General features: G+C 38.3%; 1 protein-coding gene and 1 long non-coding RNA gene across 4 annotated transcripts in view; one reads left to right on the top strand and one right to left on the bottom strand.

Annotated features, from left to right (window-relative positions):
- Nucleotides 1–21,116, top strand: part of EPSTI1 (epithelial stromal interaction 1) — an 86,990-nt gene that overhangs the window by 27,446 nt on the left and 38,428 nt on the right. For all 3 annotated transcript variants that reach the window (XM_026493327.4, XM_057308417.1, XM_057308418.1), the window contains exons 6-7: nt 4,055–4,128; nt 19,716–19,809. In XM_026493327.4, coding sequence (XP_026349112.1) covers nt 4,055–4,128; nt 19,716–19,809 — 168 coding nt within the window. The remainder of the gene's footprint in view (nt 1–4,054; nt 4,129–19,715; nt 19,810–21,116) is intronic.
- LOC125281807 (uncharacterized) overlaps nt 10,780–21,116 on the bottom strand; it is a 58,995-nt gene continuing 48,658 nt past the window's right edge. Inside the window, exon 4 of the long non-coding RNA XR_007188937.2 lies at nt 10,780–10,951. This is a non-coding gene — a long non-coding RNA (uncharacterized LOC125281807). The remainder of the gene's footprint in view (nt 10,952–21,116) is intronic.

Genomic DNA, 21,116 nt, shown 5'->3' with positions numbered 1-21,116 from the left:
GTGCTTTAATACTATCTCACTTGACTTTGTTGTATCAAACTGGTGTGTGGAAGGCAAAGAATTATTTTACAAATGGATTCATTTCATTTTTACTAAACGCCCGTGAATGAGGCTGGAGAAAGCAAATACACATGCTTTTGTGGGTTATCTTTTTTTGCCTCACCAGATTTGTGGGCTTCCCTCTCAGCAGGGTCTCTAGCAATGCCTACCGTATGGCACTTCACTTTGCAGGCCTGGCCCACTTCTAATTACCAAGATCTTCCTTCCCTCACTTTCTTCTTATCCTCTTCTTTCATTTTCAGTTCATAATCTCCTCTCTCACCTTCTGGGAAATAAAGTCCATCAGGCCATAAGTCCATCAGCTTCATTTTTCTGTTTCTGTACTCTTCCTTTGCTCTTTCTACCCCCACCCCATCTCAGGAGGAATAAGAAAGTGCTTTTCTTCATTGTTAGACGATGGATTCTTCTACCTGTGTTTATTATCTCATGTTCCCTCCCATCTCCCCAGGAACCTTCCTGCTCCATCAATTAAGCCCCCTTTTTTCTTGTTACTTTCCTGTCCCCCCACCCCCACCTCCTCTGTCTCTTGGGACATAATCCTACTCAGTTCTCTTAAAAGCAAAATGTCTTTCTCTGTTCTGGTTTGCTTTCAACTCCTTCCTGCCAAGTGTCATGGCTCAGCTGCTCAAAAGCCTCTCCACCACGTTTGGTTCCCAAATGCCAGTCTGTGGACCGACTTCTAGCAATCACCTGAAACAAAGAATCTCTACTTTTTAAAAATGTCCCTTAGGTGATGCTGAGTGCATCTGGCTTAGGGACCTGCCTTCTTTGAGTTCTCACCTCTATTTGTTCTTTTTTGAGCTGAGTTTGACCTCTATCTCTAGTACTCCACTGGTACTGATCTAGCTAAGAGCACCAAAGGTGCTCTTAATTTAAAAAACCTAATGGACACTCTAATTTCTAATTTATTTAAACTCTTTGTAATGTTGTAACTATTAAGTATTCTGTCCTTCAAATTCCACCCCTCTGGATTTCCAGATCCTCCTCCCACCCCACATGTTCTTCTACTATCGATGTTCTATCCAGGTCCTATCTGTTGGTCTTCTCTCATCCCTGTACCTATCCAACCATAGTCTTAGGTGAAAGTCCTCACATTTCCACATTTAAGGGTTAGTCACAGCTTATGCTGGTGATTTCTGAAATCTGTGTCTCTAGCCCATATTCCCGAATCCCAGAACCACAAATTCTACTGAATGCTTGATATTTCTCTCTAGATATACCACAAGTAGATCTAAAATGTAGTAGGTTCAAAACTAAACTTCTATTCATTCTGATGCTTTTAATGGCCATCCTCCTGTACTATTCCCCCTTGCCTTACTCACCCTTCATTGATATAGTCTACCTCCTAGTATTTCTTTTTTCCTCTCTCCTGTTATTTCTGTTCCCTGCATTTTTCTAGAGTTTGCCCATCCTTCTCTGTCCCCATTGCCTTAATTTGAGACTCGTAATTTATGGCCTGGGTTATTGTGAGAACTACTCCATTTGTTTTATATTCTGCAGTTTATTCTCCACCTTGCGTTCAGAGTGAGCTGCTTACTGTCCTGCTTAAAATAACATAATGGCTCATCATTGCCTTTAATGAAGTCCAAACTCCTTTACTTGGCATATAAATTCATCTATAACCACCCCTTCCCATTTCCTCAACCTTAACATTCTGACTGTTAATCTTGTGCCCAGGATGGGGTCTGCCACTTAGTAGACACCAAATTAACGTTTGTGGAAATTTTGAAAGCATTTCCCGATGACCTACTTCTGTGCTTTTTCTCTGTTCGTATAATTTGCAAGCCTCTATCCCCCAACATATAAAATATGTTTTATATGCCATCATTGCTTTGTTGTCTGTGTTCCCAACTAGCCTCTGAAATTTTCCAGAGGAGGCACTGCTCTGTTCATATCTGTATTCTCAGCATCTAACATAGTACCAAGCATATAATAGGCATTTGATAAATGTTTGAACAAATGAGATTCAGTAATACTAAATGATTTGCTTATGGTTACTCAGTGATGGTGGATCTGGAGCTGATTACACAATTTTTTCTTTTAGACCCCATGCTCCTAGATATTTTAATTAATTAATTAGAGTGTGTGTGCATGTGTGAGCAGGGTGGGGACAGGCAGAGGGAGAAAGACAATCTCAAATAGATTCCACACCCAGCATGGAGCCCCATGTGGGGCTCAGTCTCATGACCCTGAGATCATGACCTAAGCCGAAACCAAGAGTTGAATGCTTAACCAACTAAGCCACCCAGGTGTCCCTAGACATTTTACATTTTGCATTTGAGTGTGTGTGTGTGTGTGTGTGTGTGTGTGTGTATACAAAGTATGGTTGGATGACTCCTTAATTCTCTGTTAAATGGAAAGAAATAAATAGTATGACTAAACGTAAGTATTCAGATTAGTATAATAAACAGCTCCGACATTGATAGGTATTGAATAGATTTTCTTAAGTACTCTGGTATTTTGCAGAATACTTCTCCATCAACTTCTGAGGGATAAACAGACCTTTTTGGACAGAATTTAGCTACTGAGTAACTGTTTTCATGAGTTGAATTCAATCATAATCTATTAGTGAAGAGATCAAAATGGTTTCCAATTTTTGACCTTGCTAAAGGAACCCAGCCCTGGTCTCCAGATGCTTGTGTGGTTTTCTCACTGTTGTCAAAGTACCATTCCTAATAGTGGTTTAATGAATCCCTACTGCTTGCTTGCTGTCTTTTACTGCTCCCTACTTTTTCCCAGAAATGTAGGGGCTCATCACAATTGATCATTTTGGTCTCATGTATCAGGATTTTTTTTTCTAGGTTGAGAGCCTGTTGATTTGGTTCACAATTCTCTATTAGTTTGCTTCCTAGAACTGGTTTCATTAATAATCCAATTGCTTTGTATTGTAATTGATTCCTTTTGTAGTAAATTTCCTGTTTTATTCTGAAACTGAAACCTCCATTTTATTTTTCAAAATGGGACTAGTAAGTGGTTCTGTGTGCATGAAGACTTTCATGGAAATGAACAACATGAACAGTTTTTCCCCTTCTTTGAAAGATGGTGCCAAACTTATGTCAGGGTTTAGAAGTGATGATTTCCATTACTCCCTTTTCACAGGTCTTCCTGCTAGGCAAATCCAATTCTTTTTATTAAAGCAAACCCAGCTGCTTGCTGTCTCCCTTGGATTCATTTAAAACTTCAAGTCTCCCCTGTGTTGTAGAACTTGTTTCAACTCCACATTAAACTTGTTTTCTAGGAATTTCACTTGTTTTTCATAGGCAAGTTAAAAAAAAATGACAGTTACTTCATAGTGAACAAAAAGCTCCAGGGTTATTTAAATTGAATTAAAATATGCCAGAGCCTTGGTGACAGTAATATCAAATATGAAGTCCTTTGTTTCTAGATTCACCAAACAGCTAATTAAAAAAAGAACTCTTTCCATTCCATTTTCTATGACATTTGCTGTTCGATCTCTCAACAGCTTTAAGTATCTAATTCTAAGTCAGGAGGGAGTTGAGTCGGCTTATTGAAAATCTTTTTCTGAATGCTTTGAGTCAAATGTGGGTATATATATGTGTGTGTGTGTGTGTGTGTGTGTGTGTGTGTGTGTATAAATTTTTATGAACTACTTAACCATTTCTTAAAATTTCTTATAATTTTCATTTAACATACTTGGTGTGCACATTTCATGTTTCCCTTAAACCATCTTGAAAACACTTCTTAAAATATAAATGTTGCCATCATTTGAACTATAAAATAAAAATGTGAATACAATTCTGTGATTATACCTATCCAGTTGGGAGAGAGGAACCATGGCAGGAATCTGTGGCTCCTGGCTTTCAGTAAACAGTGCCCATGGGTTGAGAGGGCACATCTTGGAAGCCCTGGTAGGTACCACCTTGGACTACTGGGGCCACTTGAACCTTAGGATTCTGGACCTTGGGTAACTTTAACACCATGATTCTGCTTAAAGCTTCCCTAACAGGTGGCATTTTGATATTTGCAATTTCAGAGCAATAAACTAGAGGAGAAAAAAAGACTTCAGGAAAACCTCAGAAGAGAAGCATTTAGAGAGCACCAGCAATAGTAAGTTTGTATCTTCAGAACTTTGTACCTTTATAGGCATATTGCTCATTCTGCTTTTAAATTCTAGGTGATGGTAACTGTTTAAGACCTCTGATATTGGATTATTGGCTGTTATATTAATTATGTAATTAAACTCTGTCATTATGTAAGTGAGGTTCTGAGGTTCACAGAGTATTCTTTAGTAGTCAATCGATTTGAAATAATACTGCTAAGTTTGAGAAATTCCCCATTCTAAATAACTAGGAGGGCTGATTCTTTGGTGATCTGAGGTACTTCTGATAATGTCAACTTTCAAAATACTGATATAACAAAGATGATATTTGAAAAGAAGTAGCCAAGGAGAATCAAAACTAACTAGGGGTTTATCTAATGGACTGAGGACTAGTCACAGTTGTATTTTTGTAGATAAAAATTGAGAAAAAAATTAGCAATTATTGGCAAAATTCCCAATTGGTGGTCAAACACCAAGGTACTTTTTTTAGTAGGACTTGTGAATATCAGCAGCTAATACGTATAGGGCAACTACTATGTACTATATAATGTAGGTAATCTACCCTGTTACACAGGTTTTAAAGATAAGCTCCTGTCCTAACATTAGCTAGATTACCTGCAAGCTGCTTAAAAGAATAGAAAAAGCCAAAACCCGTATTTTTTTATTATATTATAACTTAGGAATAAATATATTATATATAACCTAGAAATAAACCTACGTTAATTCCAAATGTGGTAGAATTAAAACCAAGCAGATCTGGATTCAAAGTCCTAGCTCCATTCCCCAGCTGTAACCTTGGACAAAGTACTAAACCTCATTTTTTTTTTTAATAGGGATGACAGTATCTCTCCCCTAGGTCATTTGTAATGATTAAATAAAATATTTTACATAAATGGCATATAAGTGTCTTTATTTTATGGAGACAGAAATGAAACTTTGTACAGAGGTCCTTGTTGCATGGATCAGACGACTTCTATTTTGTAGTAACTGTTATGTAGAGACTATTCTGGTCCCACCCAGAACTGGCAATTGGTCTCCACTTTTGGATGGATTGTTATCTGACTGCCTCCTGTTCTCTCTTCCCATTGTTGTACCTCATTTTCAGAATTTAAGATTATTCTAATGTTGGGGTGAGCATATGTGACACCCTAAAGTATGTTATGTCCTCCAGTTTTCTCATTCCACTGCAATTATCCTTCCTCTATCCTAAGCTTTAAGTTTCTTGCTTTAAGTCTCCCAGGGAGGAGTGGGAGCAAGTTTCTCAATGCTTTACTTTGCCTTTTAGCAAGTGAGGTGGCTTGGCCTCTGCTACCCAGGCCAGAAAAAATGGGAGATGGAATGGGTTGGGTAGAAGTGCCAATGAGCGACGTTATCTTTTTTAAGTTAAAATAGGCATTGCCCTCATTTGAGTCCCTGCTGTTCTAAGACCGGCATGGGGGTGAGGGAGCTGGTGGAGATGAATCTAAACACCAGGAGAAACTGTCTTAGAGATGGCAGGAGGAAGGCAGTAGATCAAGGTTGTTAATATATTATTGCCTTTCCATTCATTGGTAGAGGATGAATGAGAGTATTTCTAGGCCAGCCAGAGGAGTTGAAGGAGACAAGGGGATGCCATGGGGGCAGTTGTAGGCTAGAGAGACAATAAAGACCAATGTATGTATTCTGTGTTATCCTAGTTTCGCTGGAAAAGGGAAGAGCTGCTTACCAATGAGGGGTCTTAGGTACAGGACTAGGAATTTGAACAAGCCCATTCTCTGAAGAGTTTTAAACATGGTAAGGTGAAGGATGAGAAATTCTCAGAATCTAAAGGAAATGGGAGGTTATGTCACCTAACTGCCTTTCTTTCATAATCTCCAGCTTTTTGAGTTGTGTGTTACTGAATACCAGAGATCAATCACCCTTTTTCTCTGAAGGGAAAAAAGAAGTTTTACCCTCAACCACCTCCTCTACCATTGGTGGAGCTGAATTCAATTACACGCACATTTCACTCTTGCTCTTTCTTCTGCTTATCATGAAAGTCCCAGTTAACCAGGAAAAAGGAGTTGACTAAAAATGAGAAGTATCTCAAACTGATTTTTAAAGCCTATTGAGAAACATAAAAAATATATGTGTTTTTTTTAAAGAGTATTTTGTTTTGAACTACTTTTGAAATTAAAAGACTAATAGCTCATGAACTGAATGATCATTATATAGCTAGAAATATGAAAGGAACTTCTTGGAAAACATGGATCCTCTGTATAATAAGCCCCTACCATACCTTCTTATAATTGGTTTATGGTTTAAAAATTGTCTAGGGGAGCTGTTAGAATTCTAATAGCACAAAGTCTTCACCGGACCAACCAGGCTATTCCCCATTCTCCAACACCCCCTCCCCCACCAAAAGAATTAGATTCTCCTGAAGCTGTCAAACCAAGCAACACAAAATAGAAACACAAGTAAGAAATTCTTTCAAAGTAGTCAATACCTCATGTCCTTGCTAGTTTCAGCATACTGTGATATGTGGTTCAAATAGCAGACCAGAATGGTGGTGGTTTTTTTCTTTTCTTTTCTTTTCTTTCTTTTTCTTTTTGTTTTTGTTTTTCTTTTTTTTTTTTTTTTTTTGTATAGAAGTGAATCCATGGACTTGAGCAGACTGTAAATCCAAGCTGCTGGAGAAAAAGCTCATGATAGCATCCTGGGGCACCACCATGAGAATCTTAATGTGCTCTTTCTTAACACCTTATTCCTGACTTCGTTCATTTGCTTCTGATTATTTTTAGTGTTGTCAATTATTTAGCTAACAGGCAGAAAACTAGGCTTTTATTGACATCCAAAGGGACTCTCCTGAGTGTAATAATGAAGGCAGTTTATTGAATGCCTGTGAGGTTGCTTTCTAATTGTACGCATTAATCTGCCCATGCAAGCTGGCTGGAAATACACAAGCAGATTGCATGTGCAGATGGAGCACACAGGATGGCTTTTATGGAAAGACCTCTGGAATGTACTTCTGCAGTACTGTCTTTTCCTTAAAAATCGAATGACTGTGACTATTTCAATTGGCAGCTGAGAGCAGACCAGATTAATGGTGCATTAAGTCTGCTACTCTGGCTGGGGACAGATTCATTTCACAATTTAGAATTAGTTCTAGGATTCTTGAGCGTGAAACCAGAGGGTAGAAATAGGCGTCTAACCCTGGTGTAGTTTTCACCATTATTTTTACTTTCTGTAATTACTTACTTATAAAAAGTCAAATGTGGCACTTTTCAGGATGGCGTTTTCTATTAATCAATTTTACTAGTGGATTTGAGCATTTGAAGTAATAGTTACTAAACCTTTGGCTGTGCTTTTAAAAAAATATATCAAAGAGGGAATGTTGGGATATAGGTGATGTAAAACACTTGAGTAAAATCTCAGTGTTTAGAATTTTGAAGGGTAGCTTATTTTGAGGGTTGCAGTCATCTTTCTAATAATGTCTTTTGGATAGATGTAGAGATAGGTTTGAATTTTCAGCCTATTTAATCAGTGGTGGGGGCTCCCGTAGGATGGGAGTAAACAGATGCATTTCTTCCAACCAAGATCTAAATTTTGCCTAGAGTAGGTGAAAGAAAAACTGAAGAAGTATGTCTGCTTCTTCTGATTTTCATCATATATGAATGTGATCCTCTTCCAGGTCCAACACTGGGTTAGCACCACAGTTAAACTTAGTAGCGGGTCTGTGGGCTTTTGTGACCTCTCTGGGCGGTACTCTATTCCTAGATACTGCTTCTGTTATTTCTAGGGGAGAAGGGCCTCAGTTCTTAAAACTGCAGTTGAAAAAACTCTTGGAACCAAGTTCATTCCAAAACTGGACCTTCCTGTTCCTAAAGTGCCAAGCTCCACCTTGAGCGCAGCCTGTCAGTTGTAATGTTGGAAAGTTTACTTCATTTCTACCATCAGAACCATGCATCTCTTTTATTTCCATTTGAATAATTGTATGATTAGTTCCTAGGAGGCACATCATCATCTATTTTAGTTTCCTAGAGTGAAGGATCCAGGCAGTCTGCTGAATATGCACACTTCGGCCCCAAGTTTGCCTTCTAATATGCTCACAAAACTTCTAATGCCCTTCATGGGAGCTTCCAAAAGACACTTAAGGGCTAAATCGATCCCTTATCCATATGGTAGGCTTAAATCCAACTTCACATTTTATAATCCAAGTAAGGTGAATCCAAAGTCATCCTATTCATAACTTTCTATCTTATGCTAATGAAGTGAACTTATAGATACAAAAATCCCCTCTCTATTTTATTCAGAATAAGACTGAATATTTCATGGGACATCTGATCTGACAGAATCCCTGCCTAGTGAATGTTAAATCATGTTGGTGGTTAAGACCATATCAAAATCTCTACCCACCATTGATTCTTCCTGCAGATGTCCTGGTACATGTTAACTCCTTTTCATTCCCGCTGCTACCACCTTCATATAGGTATTTATCACATGCCACCTGCATTATGGCGGCTATGTCCTTGTCGTCCCCTGGACCACTGGAATGGCTTCATTACCGTCTTTGCCCACTGTCTTTTTCTTTTGGTTGCCTTACTTCATTCTCTAAAGCACAACTTTAATCATGTCTCTACCCTATTCTAAGAGCGCCACTTATTTTCCATTTCTTATTGGATGAATTCCAAACTCCTTAGCCACACTGTGGGGGAACTGTGGGCCACGTTGGTAAGAAGATCTCAGACCATGCTAGGACCTGTGTCAGGGTGACTGGAGGAGGCTTTGAGGAAGCAGGGCTTTGTTCTGAGTTGAATGTTATCAGGAGACAGGCGTGATTGTGATAGGTATCTTAATCTTATCTAAAAGGAGCGAAGACTTGAGTGATTAATTGTAATGGTAATGTAATTAATAAAGAAGTAGCAGTCACACAAATTAACTAGGAATTGGGGGTATTTTGTCGCTTTGGTTTAGAGGAGGTTCTCGTATCTTTGCTCAGACACGTTAATGAATGGTATCTTTTTTGTCAGGATCATCAGTCACAGAGTGACCTCTTTTGATGTTGATACTAGGTGAAACTGCTTCCAACAGAACACCAAGGCCTAGTTCGAGTGCCAGGCCAGCTCCTGGATGTCAGGGACAGCTTCTAGCCTTCTCAATATGTAATTAATAATTGGTAAAAGATGAAAGTTGACTAGTGTCTTATTTCTAAACTAGTTTCTTATTGTTGGACGCTGGGACACTGTCAAGTGTTTCCTTCTTATGAGGGCAGATCTGGGGTCAGACTACTTGGGCTCAAACTATAACCCATCTGCTCACTAGCTGAGCATTATTTAACTCCTTGAGCCTCTCTTCCCTTATGGAGAGCATGGGGTGGGACTAGTAAAAGTTGCTAATTCAAAAGAAGATTAATCAATAGAATCCAAGTAAGACATCTAGTATTGTGCTTATAGGGAGAAACTAAACAAAATCTAAAGTCATTGCAAATAAGGACAGCACAGGAAGAAGAGAGGGACTAGCTGATTCTGGCCTTTGTTCCCAAGAATACGGCCTCGAACTTCTTTCTGACAGGTGAGATTTATTAAGGCTGTGGGGCCCAGAAAGTGCTTCTGGCAAATATACTGTACCTGGGGGCATATGTGGCCCCCCCCCCCCCCCCCCCCCCCCCGCATCCTGGAGACAAGCTACCTGGGGAGCCAACTTTATCACTGAGTAAGATCCTTACTGAAAAAAATTACCACAAAATGAACTCCGGTCAAACAAATAATGAATCCAAGAAAAAGGAAGAGAGAAGATATCAGAATAATTGTGAACAAAGAAGATAGTGATATTTATAGTCAAGTATATGATGGATTTTTATCTTTTGTTTTTAAATTAAGAATCGGCATGATCAAATTAATATCATAGAGGATTTTAGTGCTAGAAAAGGCACAAGGAAGAGAGGGAGATAGGAAGTAACATAAGTACTTTTTTCTTTGCATGAGGAAAGGCTTGTGAATTCTGCATATTGATAGAAGACTAAGTGACATGTGTTTTATGTGTTTAACTATATGTACAAATAGGATAGGATACAGGATGTGTAACATAAAAAAGGATATATAACAGGATTATAGGATATATAACAGGATATATATAAGCTATATAACATAAAAACTTTAGGAGAAAAAATACAACAGTGAAATACAATGAATACAATGAAAATTTGATCATTACAACAGAAGGCAGAAAAGAGGGTGGAAGTTTTCTTAAAAACAAGTCAGCAATCACAGAAAAGGTATATAGACCAAATTTCCTTATTAAAAGAAATGCTCTTGGATCACATAAAAAGATGAAACTCTAGCTATATACTACTGTAAGAGATGCCACAAAACAAGAGTTGAAAATAAAAGCATGGAAAATATAACCATAAATGCTAACAAAAGAGGCAGATTAATTAATATCACTATTAGTATGAGACGGAATTGAATTCAAGGTGAAAACCATTCAACAGGATAAAGGTCTTTTCTAGAGATAAAATATGTAACCCAAAAAATAATGTGAATTATAAATCCATATCAATTTGAAACCTATAAAGCAAACTGCTAAAGTCTATAATATAGTTAATGGGTTTGTCAAATTTTCCTTTTTATTTCCATTGAAATGAACACATCAAGTGAACCAAAAAACAAATACAAGGAATAGAAGATTTAAATAACAATGGCTCAGTGTGATTATATAGACAGTTAAAAAGTGTTGTACCTAGTTTATGAAAATATTCTTGGGGTGACCGGGTGACTCAGTTGGTTAAGTGTCCGACTCTTGATTTCAGCTCAGGTCTTGATCTCAGAGTCATGAGTTCAAGCCTCATGTTGGGCTCCACACTGGGCGTGGAGCCTACTTAAAAAAAAAAAAAAAAAAAAAATATATATATATATATATATATGTTAAAATATTGATGCAACTACAATTGGCCATGACTAAGCTTTTAAAGTTTCCCAGAAAATCCCCCAAATACTCCCAAATCTAGAAAGCCACCATTCCTAAGAAAAATCTAATAAAGTTAGAAATTAAGCAATAAGGAGCTTTGACATCTATTCACTTAAATTTTTTTTCTAATCCCTTCTCTAAATGACTGTTAGGGTAGAAATTGAAACCAAAACTGAAATTATAAATTACTTAGGGATGAAAGAATACAAATTTTAAAGTATCCCATGTTAAAATCTACAGAATGTAGCTACAAAATTACTTAGAAAATGTAGTTTTAAAAGCATTTAGTAAAAATGGAAATTAAAAAGCAAGCATTTTATTAAGACAGTATTATAACCATAAAATAAATACAAAGAGATGGAAGAGATGGAAGGATAATACAGAAAAATCTTTTAATAAGGTAGAAAAGAAATTTATCATCTGTAAATTAATCCAAAAACTAGGGTTTTTAAAATTCTGATAAAATTTCAGACAAATTCTGAACTTATTTGGTTTTAAAAGAAAGAAAGAAAAAAAAGAACTGCAAGGACGAGGAAGGAAGTATAACCAAAATTCTGGAAGAGCAAAATACTGTCCTACTTCTAATTGTTAAATGAGGAAATCTGGGTGAAAAAAAGTATTTCCTGGGAAAATATGTATAATTAGACTTAAAGCCTGAATAGAATAAAAACAAAAATTGGAAGAGAAAATGTAGTTTGACTTTTACCTACAAAAGACCGTAGGCCCAGTTGGGTTTTTTCCAGTGAGTTCTACTAACACTTCAAGGAAGGTATTAGGTTTCGTTTGAAATTCTAGGAAGAAAGCCAGTGAAGTCTGGAACAGGATGACGAGAGTGCTTGTTATTACTGACCTGCAATTAGAGACCATTTCTATTTCTAACAAAGAAATAAAGAGCCTAAATATTGGCTCTTTAGAAAGGGGTAAGTGTCTCTGATTGTCTAAAATATCCCAAAGGGATCAACTAAAAAATTATTAGAACTGGTACAAATAATTCAACTAACATGAATGGATCTAAAGCCAATATGTAGATATTTGTCTTTCTTATACACCGTCAAAAGCTCATTATAAAATATAATTGAAAGAAAAAATCCCATTTAAAATAATCATCTACATTGTAAAATAGGTGGTTATGTCTAATAAATAGAGCCTACATAAATGAAATACTTAAAAGAAGATGAAAATAAATATAGACCATGTACTATAAAAGGAAAAATTCAATATTATAAAGATAATATTTCTTCTGAACAGGCCTTTTGTGGAATTTGATAAATCAAGTTTAAAGAGAAAATACTAAAAGTAGATAAACATGAAAATGAAAAATTGAAGGGACTTGGGAGAGGCTTATTGTACCACGTATCATTTATGTAATATAAAAGTATGGTAGTAATAAGGTGTTATTGGCATTGTAATAAATATATCTATTCAATGAAAGAGAATTTACAATGGGCCCATGCATATATGGGCATTTAGTATTTGGGACATCAGCTATTGCTAAAAGTATCCTTTCAAATCAGTATCAAAAAGCCAATTTGACAAATTGTATTGAACCAACAAAATTAGAATATAGTGAAGAATGTTTTTAGAAATTATAAGTCATGCACATAACTCAGAAGCTATAAGGAAAAGTACAGTTTTGACTACAGAAAAAAATTTATGATAGACACAGTGAACAATATTACAAGTGAGTCTTGGAGAAAATATTTGCCTCAAGAGTAATGCACAAAGGATTAATTTTACAAAGAAGTCTACAAATTAGTAAGAAAAAGACAACTCTAGGAAAATTGGCAAAGCACTATACCAGGTTACTAAGTGACTAGGTTCTAGGTATGTACTATGAATAAACAAATACAGTCCCATGACCAAACGTGGAAATTCAGATAATAAACAAGCTAACCAAGAAATATATAGGATAACAGACTATAATTCCTATGAAAGAACTTAGTGGTGAAGATAGTGATCTCTACCAGTGATCAAGAATACAGGGAGGGGAGAATCTCCTTAGCATGATCAGGAAGACCTGAATCTCTGAGAAAATGGCATTTGAACTGAAGATGGAGGCATGAGAAAGAGTGAGCTCTGCTGAGAACCAGGGAAGAAGGTCCTAGGTTGAGGGAACAGCACACGGTGTATTCATCAATCTGAAAGGGAGCTGGTATATTGGGGTTGAAGTGGAGGATGAGACAACCTGAATTTGCCAAGATAGGCAGGAGCCAGACAGATCGTGTAGGCCATGGCACAGGGTCTGAGTTTTATTTTAACTATAGGGGGCAAACCCTCAGAATCTTTTTTACTCTTTTTAAGAAATGATTACCATTTGCTGTGTCAAGGATAGATTTGAGGAGGCAAGAATGGAAATGGAGAAGCTAGAGACAACATTACTGCCTGAGTCCATGTAGGAGTTGGTGTTGGCTCAGTTTAGAGTGATGTTTGTGTTGGTGAATTTCAAGTGAAGCCAATCTACCCCACGACTCCTCCATCCTCCTCCATGCCTACCATCTCCAAACACCTGATATGTTATTTTTCTCCAAGTTTGATTCACTTGCTCTGGTACACCTGCAGAGGAAGCAAATGGTTGACTTTATCTGAGAAAGAGGAGGAAGAGAATTAAAGGCATTTGTAAAGGAAACATTGTAAAAATGGACTGTGGGCTCTAAGCTGCCCAGTAAGTAAAGATGGGTGGGAACTGATGGTGAGAAAGGGAGAAACAGGGGTTTGGAAATCTTAAAGAGGCTAGAAAATTATTCTAGTGAGGAGGTTTGTGCAAAGAACATGGAAGGATAGAAAGTTCTGTCCAAGAGTGAGATCTGTCATTTCATATGTTGGAGGGAAGATATTTGTTAATGATGATAAAATCTAGGGTAGGACTCTAGGGGTATGTCTGGGGCAGAAGGAAGAGCTACTGGAGTTGAGGAAATTAAAAAAAAAAAAAAAACAGAGCCTGGGGGCTGGGAGGCAGGGAGGAGATCAAGGACTTCTATGTCGATGACAGTAGTTGAGATAGGGAGGAAGGCTAGTGGTAATGAATGAGAGATGGTTGACCGGACAGTATAGAGTGTGGCAGTAGCAAAGAAAGGAAGAGAGATAAAGTTATAAAAGTAGTATAGCGTTTTGCAGTAAGATCTTCTCCTAGCTTCCCCTAATGTTAATATCTTATATAACCATAGTACAATTATCAAACTAGGAAATTAACATTGATATGACACTACAGGCTTTATCAGAATTTCACCAATTTCTCACCAATGTTCTTTTTCTATTTTAGGATCTGATTTAGGATCACATAATATAATTAGTGGTCATGACTATTTTTTTTCCTCCAATCTGTCTTTATGTCTCATGACCCTGACACTTTCAGTCAGTACTGGTTAGTTACTTTGTAGAATGTACCTCAAATTTGGGTTTATCTGATGTTTTCTTATGATCAGATTGAGGTTTTAATTTTCAGAATACTAAGAAGTGATGCTGTGTCCTCAGAGCATCATTTCAGAGGGTACATGATGTTGATGTCCTCATTATTGGTGATGTTAACTCTCATTACCTGGTTGTGGTAATCTCCACTGTAAAGTTATTTTTTCCCTTTGTAATTGGGGAAGATACTTTAGGACTATTCTAATATCCTGTTACTCTCAAATTTTTCCCCACTGATTTAGCTTTGAGTGCTTATAAGTATATGAATGGTTTTTGTTCACACCCACTTACATGAAACTGACTCAGGCAAAACAGTATCTGTTTAGTTTATCCGATAACCCATATTGCTAAGCACAAAGCAGAGACTAAGGAAATATCTGTTGCCTGCACAAATGCATGTGTGAATATAAGAATGATTACTTGCTCACCTAAACCTCACAGTGGGGAAGTTCAGGTTTGTGAAGCTATTGTGAAAGACAGGAAGAATGTATTGTTAGATAGTACTCATATAGAAGGGCTCCTAAGAAACACTGAGGTTTTGTTTTCAAATGCATGTGATAGCATGATTTAATCTTAAGTCAGAATCACATGGACCTAAGAGAATTATGCATATTAAATATCCATCTTTATGGCTATAGTAGTTCTCAAGATCACCAGGGGTGCTTCTGAGAAACACAGATTCTCAGATCCAACTCCAGGCATGCTGAATTAGAAAGTCCAAGTCTTGAGTCCAAGAAGCACCATAGATGATTTTCATGGTACCAGCCTCACACAGGTCTTCCTATTGGCATTTTGGAAATTATTGTTCTAAGGAACCTAGAATTCCATGTGTAAAGCTTTTCCCCAATAGGCACCACAATGGTATGTATGCTTTTTCTCTTTTTGAGAAACATTTCAAAATCACAGAAAATATGTATCAACCACTAAAGTCATATCTAAGATTTTGCTTACATGTGGTTCATTTTTAAAAAGAAATTTAAATGGCATAGAGATGGATGAACACTTTCTCTGTTCTCCCCATCCCTCCATCGTTCTCCTCGCAGTAACAGCTGTTCTGGTATGTAACATTTGTCACTGCCCTTCAGCCAAAGACCACCAGGGATACACCTGTAGTTGAACATGCTGGGCTTATTACTTATTGCAGATAAAGAAAACACACACCATAAGAAAGGTGGGATATCTCAGTAAGGCTGCTAGGAATACCTGATTAGGATTTAGGTTTTGGTTGGGTAATTTTGGGAAGGGTCTAAAGAAGCAGGGGATTACGCTAGATTGTGTGTTATCAGCATGTGGGGACAATTCTATGATTGGGTGTCTCAATAAATCTTACGTATAGGAAAGACAGCCTAGATGAGTATAAAGCTGTAATTGGTAAGGAAGTCGCCGTTCATTTAGCAAGATGGGGAATATTTGGTAATTTGTGAGATGTATTTGTGTGAAATGGATGATCTGTGGGACCATTTATGTCCATTAGTAGAACAACATGGCTTAGTTGGATTAGTTTGTAATAACATTGAGGTGTAGATGTATTAGAAGAGTTCCCAGATGTCTTGGGCTGCTTTTCTTTTTCTCGTCATGTACATTTTTCCAATTTTATTACATATATATGAAACCACACAACCCCCTCTACTCACATATTCAGATTATTGTTTTGTGTCCTTCAGATATTTTGATCACTGTATCATACTTTTACAACTTTTTCTCCCCCACTGGATACTATTTGAACCACATCAATTCTTGACATAGATGTAGTTCATTTCCTTCTTCTTTTCCATTCTCATCTCCCCCACCCCCTCCCACCCTCAGATCCCTCTGTCTTCCTTCTCTCTATCTCTGAAACTCTTACAAATGGTGCTGGATTAGATGACCCTGTTCAGGTGTCTTTAAATACCTATGCAAGAGTTTCTCTAGAGTAGGCACCTAGACATGATGTATATATTCAACTCCACTAAGTATTGTCAAATTACTCTCTGAAGTGGTAACACCAATTTTTCCTTCCATTAGCAATTTAAAAAAGGACCAGTTTTACAAGACACCCTCCCTAACTCTGGAAGGTTATCATACTTTTTTATACTGTGGACCTGGGTAGCTTCTAGAACTGAAAGGAAGACAAAGCTCAAGGATGAACAGATTCTTCCCCATTTCTCACCTTCCCCTCCCCCAACTAAGGTTCTGAAATACCTAAGCAGCCTAGCTGAATCCTTGAGAATCCTTTTTTTTTTCTCTTCTTCAACTCTTCTTGGCTCCCTCTTATACTTTTGAAATTGATCACCTGAATTGAGAAATGATTCTCTTGCATATATTTCTTTGTTGTGTTATGAGGATATACTAGGTGCTGTGATAGACTTTATATATAGATTGAATAATATGGAGGGGGTTTTTTCTTGCTTATTTAAGGCATGGGTGAACAAGTTCAAGTGGAGGTCCCCTCTACTCATATATTCAGGCACCAAGACAATATAGGCTCTCCTACCTTCAATATACAACTTTCAAGTTTGTGCTGGGGGTTATCTTGACTCCAGCCAGCCAGAAGGAGAAAAATGTGTGGAGGGGCACGTGTGGGAAGTTTATAATTAGTTAGTCCTTGAAGGGGTATGCATCACTCCTTTTCATGTTCTACTGGTCAAGACTCAACCCTGTGGCCAAACTTAAACTGCAAGGGAGGCCAGGAAATATAGTCAAGTTGTGTGACTAGAATAGGAGAACATGAATTTGGACATTTAGCAATCTCTGCTGCAACTGGGCTATGTTGAAGTGTGGTTATCCTGAAGACACATTTTAGGATAAGCTATAGGAATCACCCTAAAAACAAGCAGGAAGGACCCTTGAAGATCTTAAGTTGGACATGAAGGAACTAAATCTTCAAAACCAAGTTTGAGTTAATTGGCAGTCCTTTCATCAGTTCTGTGGAGAATAAAGGAAGGGGTCCTCTATTTACGCTTGAGTCAGGGTCCTAAAGCAAAAGAGGATCATCCCCTCAGTAGGTGGCAGAGTCACAGGGATGACAAATGACAAGAAACTCCAAGGGAAAGGTGACTTGGTGCTGCAGTCCAGGGTTCTTAGTCTTGTTGGACTTCCCACCAGGAGATTCTCCTACTTTTGCCCTCAAGGAGGTTGTGTATTTTATTTTTATTAAATATGACCACAGCTGCCTACAAGGATCCCAATTCAGTATGGAAATTAGACTATATACCGAGGCATGGTACTAATAGTAGAGAAATACCAGTTAGTTAGTAATTTGGAACTTGGCTTGTTTGTATAGTTAATCTTTGGGAATAATCCGTATTCTGCACAGACCCCTACTTGTATTCTTGTGATAGTCCTGTGACCCTGTCATTATGATTTAATCCTGTGGCATAAGTGGGGCAGTGATAATTGGCAGAAGGGCCATGGCTAGTGGTTGGCTCTGCAGCTAAGTGCTTGGCACTAACAGTTAAGAAGCAACTGCCGGTACACGATGCAGGGCTGCCGGTCAACTTGGCCTGAAGTTCCTTTCTTGTTTATCACCGTGTTTCTTTTTCACTGCTTTTCCTATGTCTGAACTCAGCTAAGGATATTCAGAAATCTCATCCAAACTTCTGGCAACTCTCTTCTTTTAACACTTTTGACTGATGACTTCATAAAGCCCCAGACAGTGGGGCAGCTTCCAGACTCTGCGACTTCATTAGTCTCCTTGTCTATTCTGGGCAAGATAAGCAATCCTAGACAAATGGAGAGGCTGTTTGTCTCAACTGCTGAAGCCTTATGTTTCTCAGGGTTATGTACGTCGCTTAACTTTTTGCTCTTCCTTTCCTAGCTCAAGCTTCTGACCTTGTTCAAATGCCATGTTCTATCTAAGTAATTATTTGAAGTCATGTGGGCATCTCTGTTTAATTTTGAATTCCTTGTTTTGATTTTCCCTTCACTGGATACCATTTATTTTTACCAGACCAGTTGTGTTTCCTTTGATGCCCACATCTTAAGTGTGTGATGAACTGGATCTTAGCAGTAGGACTAAAATATTAGGGGGAAGAAGAGGGGATAACTGAGGGAAGGAGGCAGGCAGAGAGCAGGCTGCAAGGGGCTGGTGTAATATAAATTAGGCCTCCATGAGGTATTTGGTTGGGAATATGAAATAAGGTGGTAAAAATCCCACAAATGACAAGAGGAAGGGACAAAGGAATGGAGATCAATGTCAGGCAGCATGGGAAAGTCATCGAAGTAGGGGCTAGGAAACAATTCTAGTGTGTTCTGCTTGACATAGGGGAGAGGAGAAATTGGGGTGATGGGTTTTTTTTCCTTTTTTCAAAGATTTATTTATTTTTTGAGAGAGAGCGAGAAAAAGAGCAAGGGAGGGAGAAAGGGAGAGGGAGACAAAGAATCTAAGCAGACTCCCAGTTAAGTGTAGAGCCCGACTTGGGGCTTGATCTCATGACCCTGAGATCATGACCTGAGCCAAAACCAAGAGTCTAACGCTTAACTAACTGAGCCACCCAGGTGCCCCCAATGGTTCGGGTTTTTAAGGGAAAATCAAAGAACTTATTAAAACTGAGGATATTTCTAGGCCAATCTTTCTGAGCTAAAAATAGATGTCAGAAATGCAGGCCAGACCATCAGCATTTCTTACTTTCCATGGGAGGTACAAATCAAATGTGAAGCTGTGTGTGTGTGTGTGTGTGTGTGTGTGTGTGTGTGTGTGTGTCTGTGTGTCTGTGTGGAGAGAGAGGGCCCATTGCTGCTTTCAGAATCCCAAAGGGCGGGGGGTGGTCCATGATCCGTATGTGGTTAAGAGTTACTGTATTGGAGGGGCTATGTATCCTGAGAGCAGTCAAAGCCATGAGGGAAATGAGAGGAGAAAGTGGGTCAAGGGCCATGTGAAACCAGTGTGGAATGAGAGTCACAGGGGACCCAGTGTACCACAGCTCTATCATGAAGACTAAGTGTCAAGCTTTAAATGCTCAGAAGGGAAATTAGAACCCCACACTGTAGAATCTGAGAAAGCATTTATCTCCATGTCAAAGTACACGAAGTAGAAAATATGAAATCATAGGTTCACATTCCACAACCCTAATTTTATATTTTTCAGACTAATGTTCTTCAAGAATGTGGTCTTGCAATAGCATTTTGTTTTGGTTTTCTACACTACCTTGTTCTCAAACTCACATTTTGTTCTACTCAGGAGATTTTCAGTCATCACCCAATAAAAGTCTAGGCTAGTATCCAAAGGCACAGTAAATAATATTTCTATTTTCATGAAGGCACTAACACCTGTTTGTGTTCCTGCTAGCAAAACTGCTGAGTTCCTTAGCAGACTGGATGCAGAGTTGCCAGACAGAAGTACCCATCAAATTGCTCTTCGTGATCCACAGTCTTCAACTTGGGTAAGTGAGATGCCATTCAGGGTTGCCGTCTGGTACTTTATAAAGAAGCATTTGGTGAATGAAGACTAAAGGCATAGAGTGTCCTTATAACATAGATTGTTGGGACTAAAGGCAGATGACCTGATCTGAAACTTTGACTTCAACTGTTGCTTCCTTCAGCTATAAAACAATGCTGTACTTGTTATCTGCATTATGGGCACCTTTCAGCCTCTGAAAAGACTTTGATCTCACCTGGTCATCCATCTATTTTTCTATCCTTCAAATTTTTATGTTTACATAAGGTCTCCCAAGTGTATACAGTTTCTGCCTAGAAGGACTTTAGTTAAGTGAAGAAGAAAACCATCGTTATAAAGTGAACAGGTGAGTGTAGAACATATAACAAATAGAAAGTTAAAGCTTAAAGGATGAGTCAGTAACGTGAAGAGTCATTCCAGGTGTCAGGAATAAGAACATAGAAGCAAGAATTAAGGTATAATGGCAAGAAAATGCACAGCTTATGTTAGGGAACAAAAGTTGTGCAGTTTACTCTTCTAGAGAAGGCTGGAGAAGGATGCAAGAACCATGAGGAGAGTCAGGTGGCAATTTGGGTGGAGTAGTTCATTGTGTAGGCTGTCTTGAGTTCTGCGGGATGTGTAACATCCCTGACCCCTGGGCACAAAATGCTAGTAGCATCCATCAACACATCCAGAAATGCCTCACACGGGAAGCTTGTGGTGCTCCCGGCAGAACACCACTGCAGAAATTTGTATGCTGCATTGGAGAACTTGAACCTCATTCTGTGAGTGCTGAAGGTAGAAACATTTTCAGGGAAGGTTCAAGGTCAGATTTGTATTTTAGTGGAATCATGCTGGTAACCATGTGAAAGATGGCTCTAAAGGAAGACAGAGGCAGAGAGGCCTGTAAGAGGCTCTGTATTAGTCCAGGCAAGGAACGATGAAGACATGAAGTAGGGCAGTGGCTGGGAGGGGATGAGAGCCCAGGTCAGAGAACCACTTAGAAGGTGAAGTTGGCAGGGCCTTGATTATTGACTGGCTAACTGGGGACAAGAAAGTGAGTGTAATTAAGGATGCTTCTGGGAAAGGGTTGTAGTTGAAAGAAAAGATAGGTTTAAGTTTTCAAGAGCGTTCACTTCTCCAGGGTTTGGGTAGGTAAATGAGATGTTAGAGAAACCTGATCTTCATTCCTCCATCCCCCTTTCTCTTTAGTGACCGTGTTTTAAAATGTCAACAAGACATTATGTTACTCCTTAGGGAAAGGTCATTATGCTCTTACAAAAGTTTAAGTGTTCCTTATTTTTTTGTCCACTT

This window comes from Ursus arctos, unplaced genomic scaffold (genome assembly GCF_023065955.2).
Source record: "Ursus arctos isolate Adak ecotype North America unplaced genomic scaffold, UrsArc2.0 scaffold_10, whole genome shotgun sequence".
In the NCBI taxonomy this organism is placed as follows: Eukaryota; Metazoa; Chordata; class Mammalia; order Carnivora; family Ursidae; genus Ursus; species Ursus arctos.
Note: the sequence above shows the minus strand (reverse complement) of the source record. Positions and strands in the feature narration are given on the sequence as shown.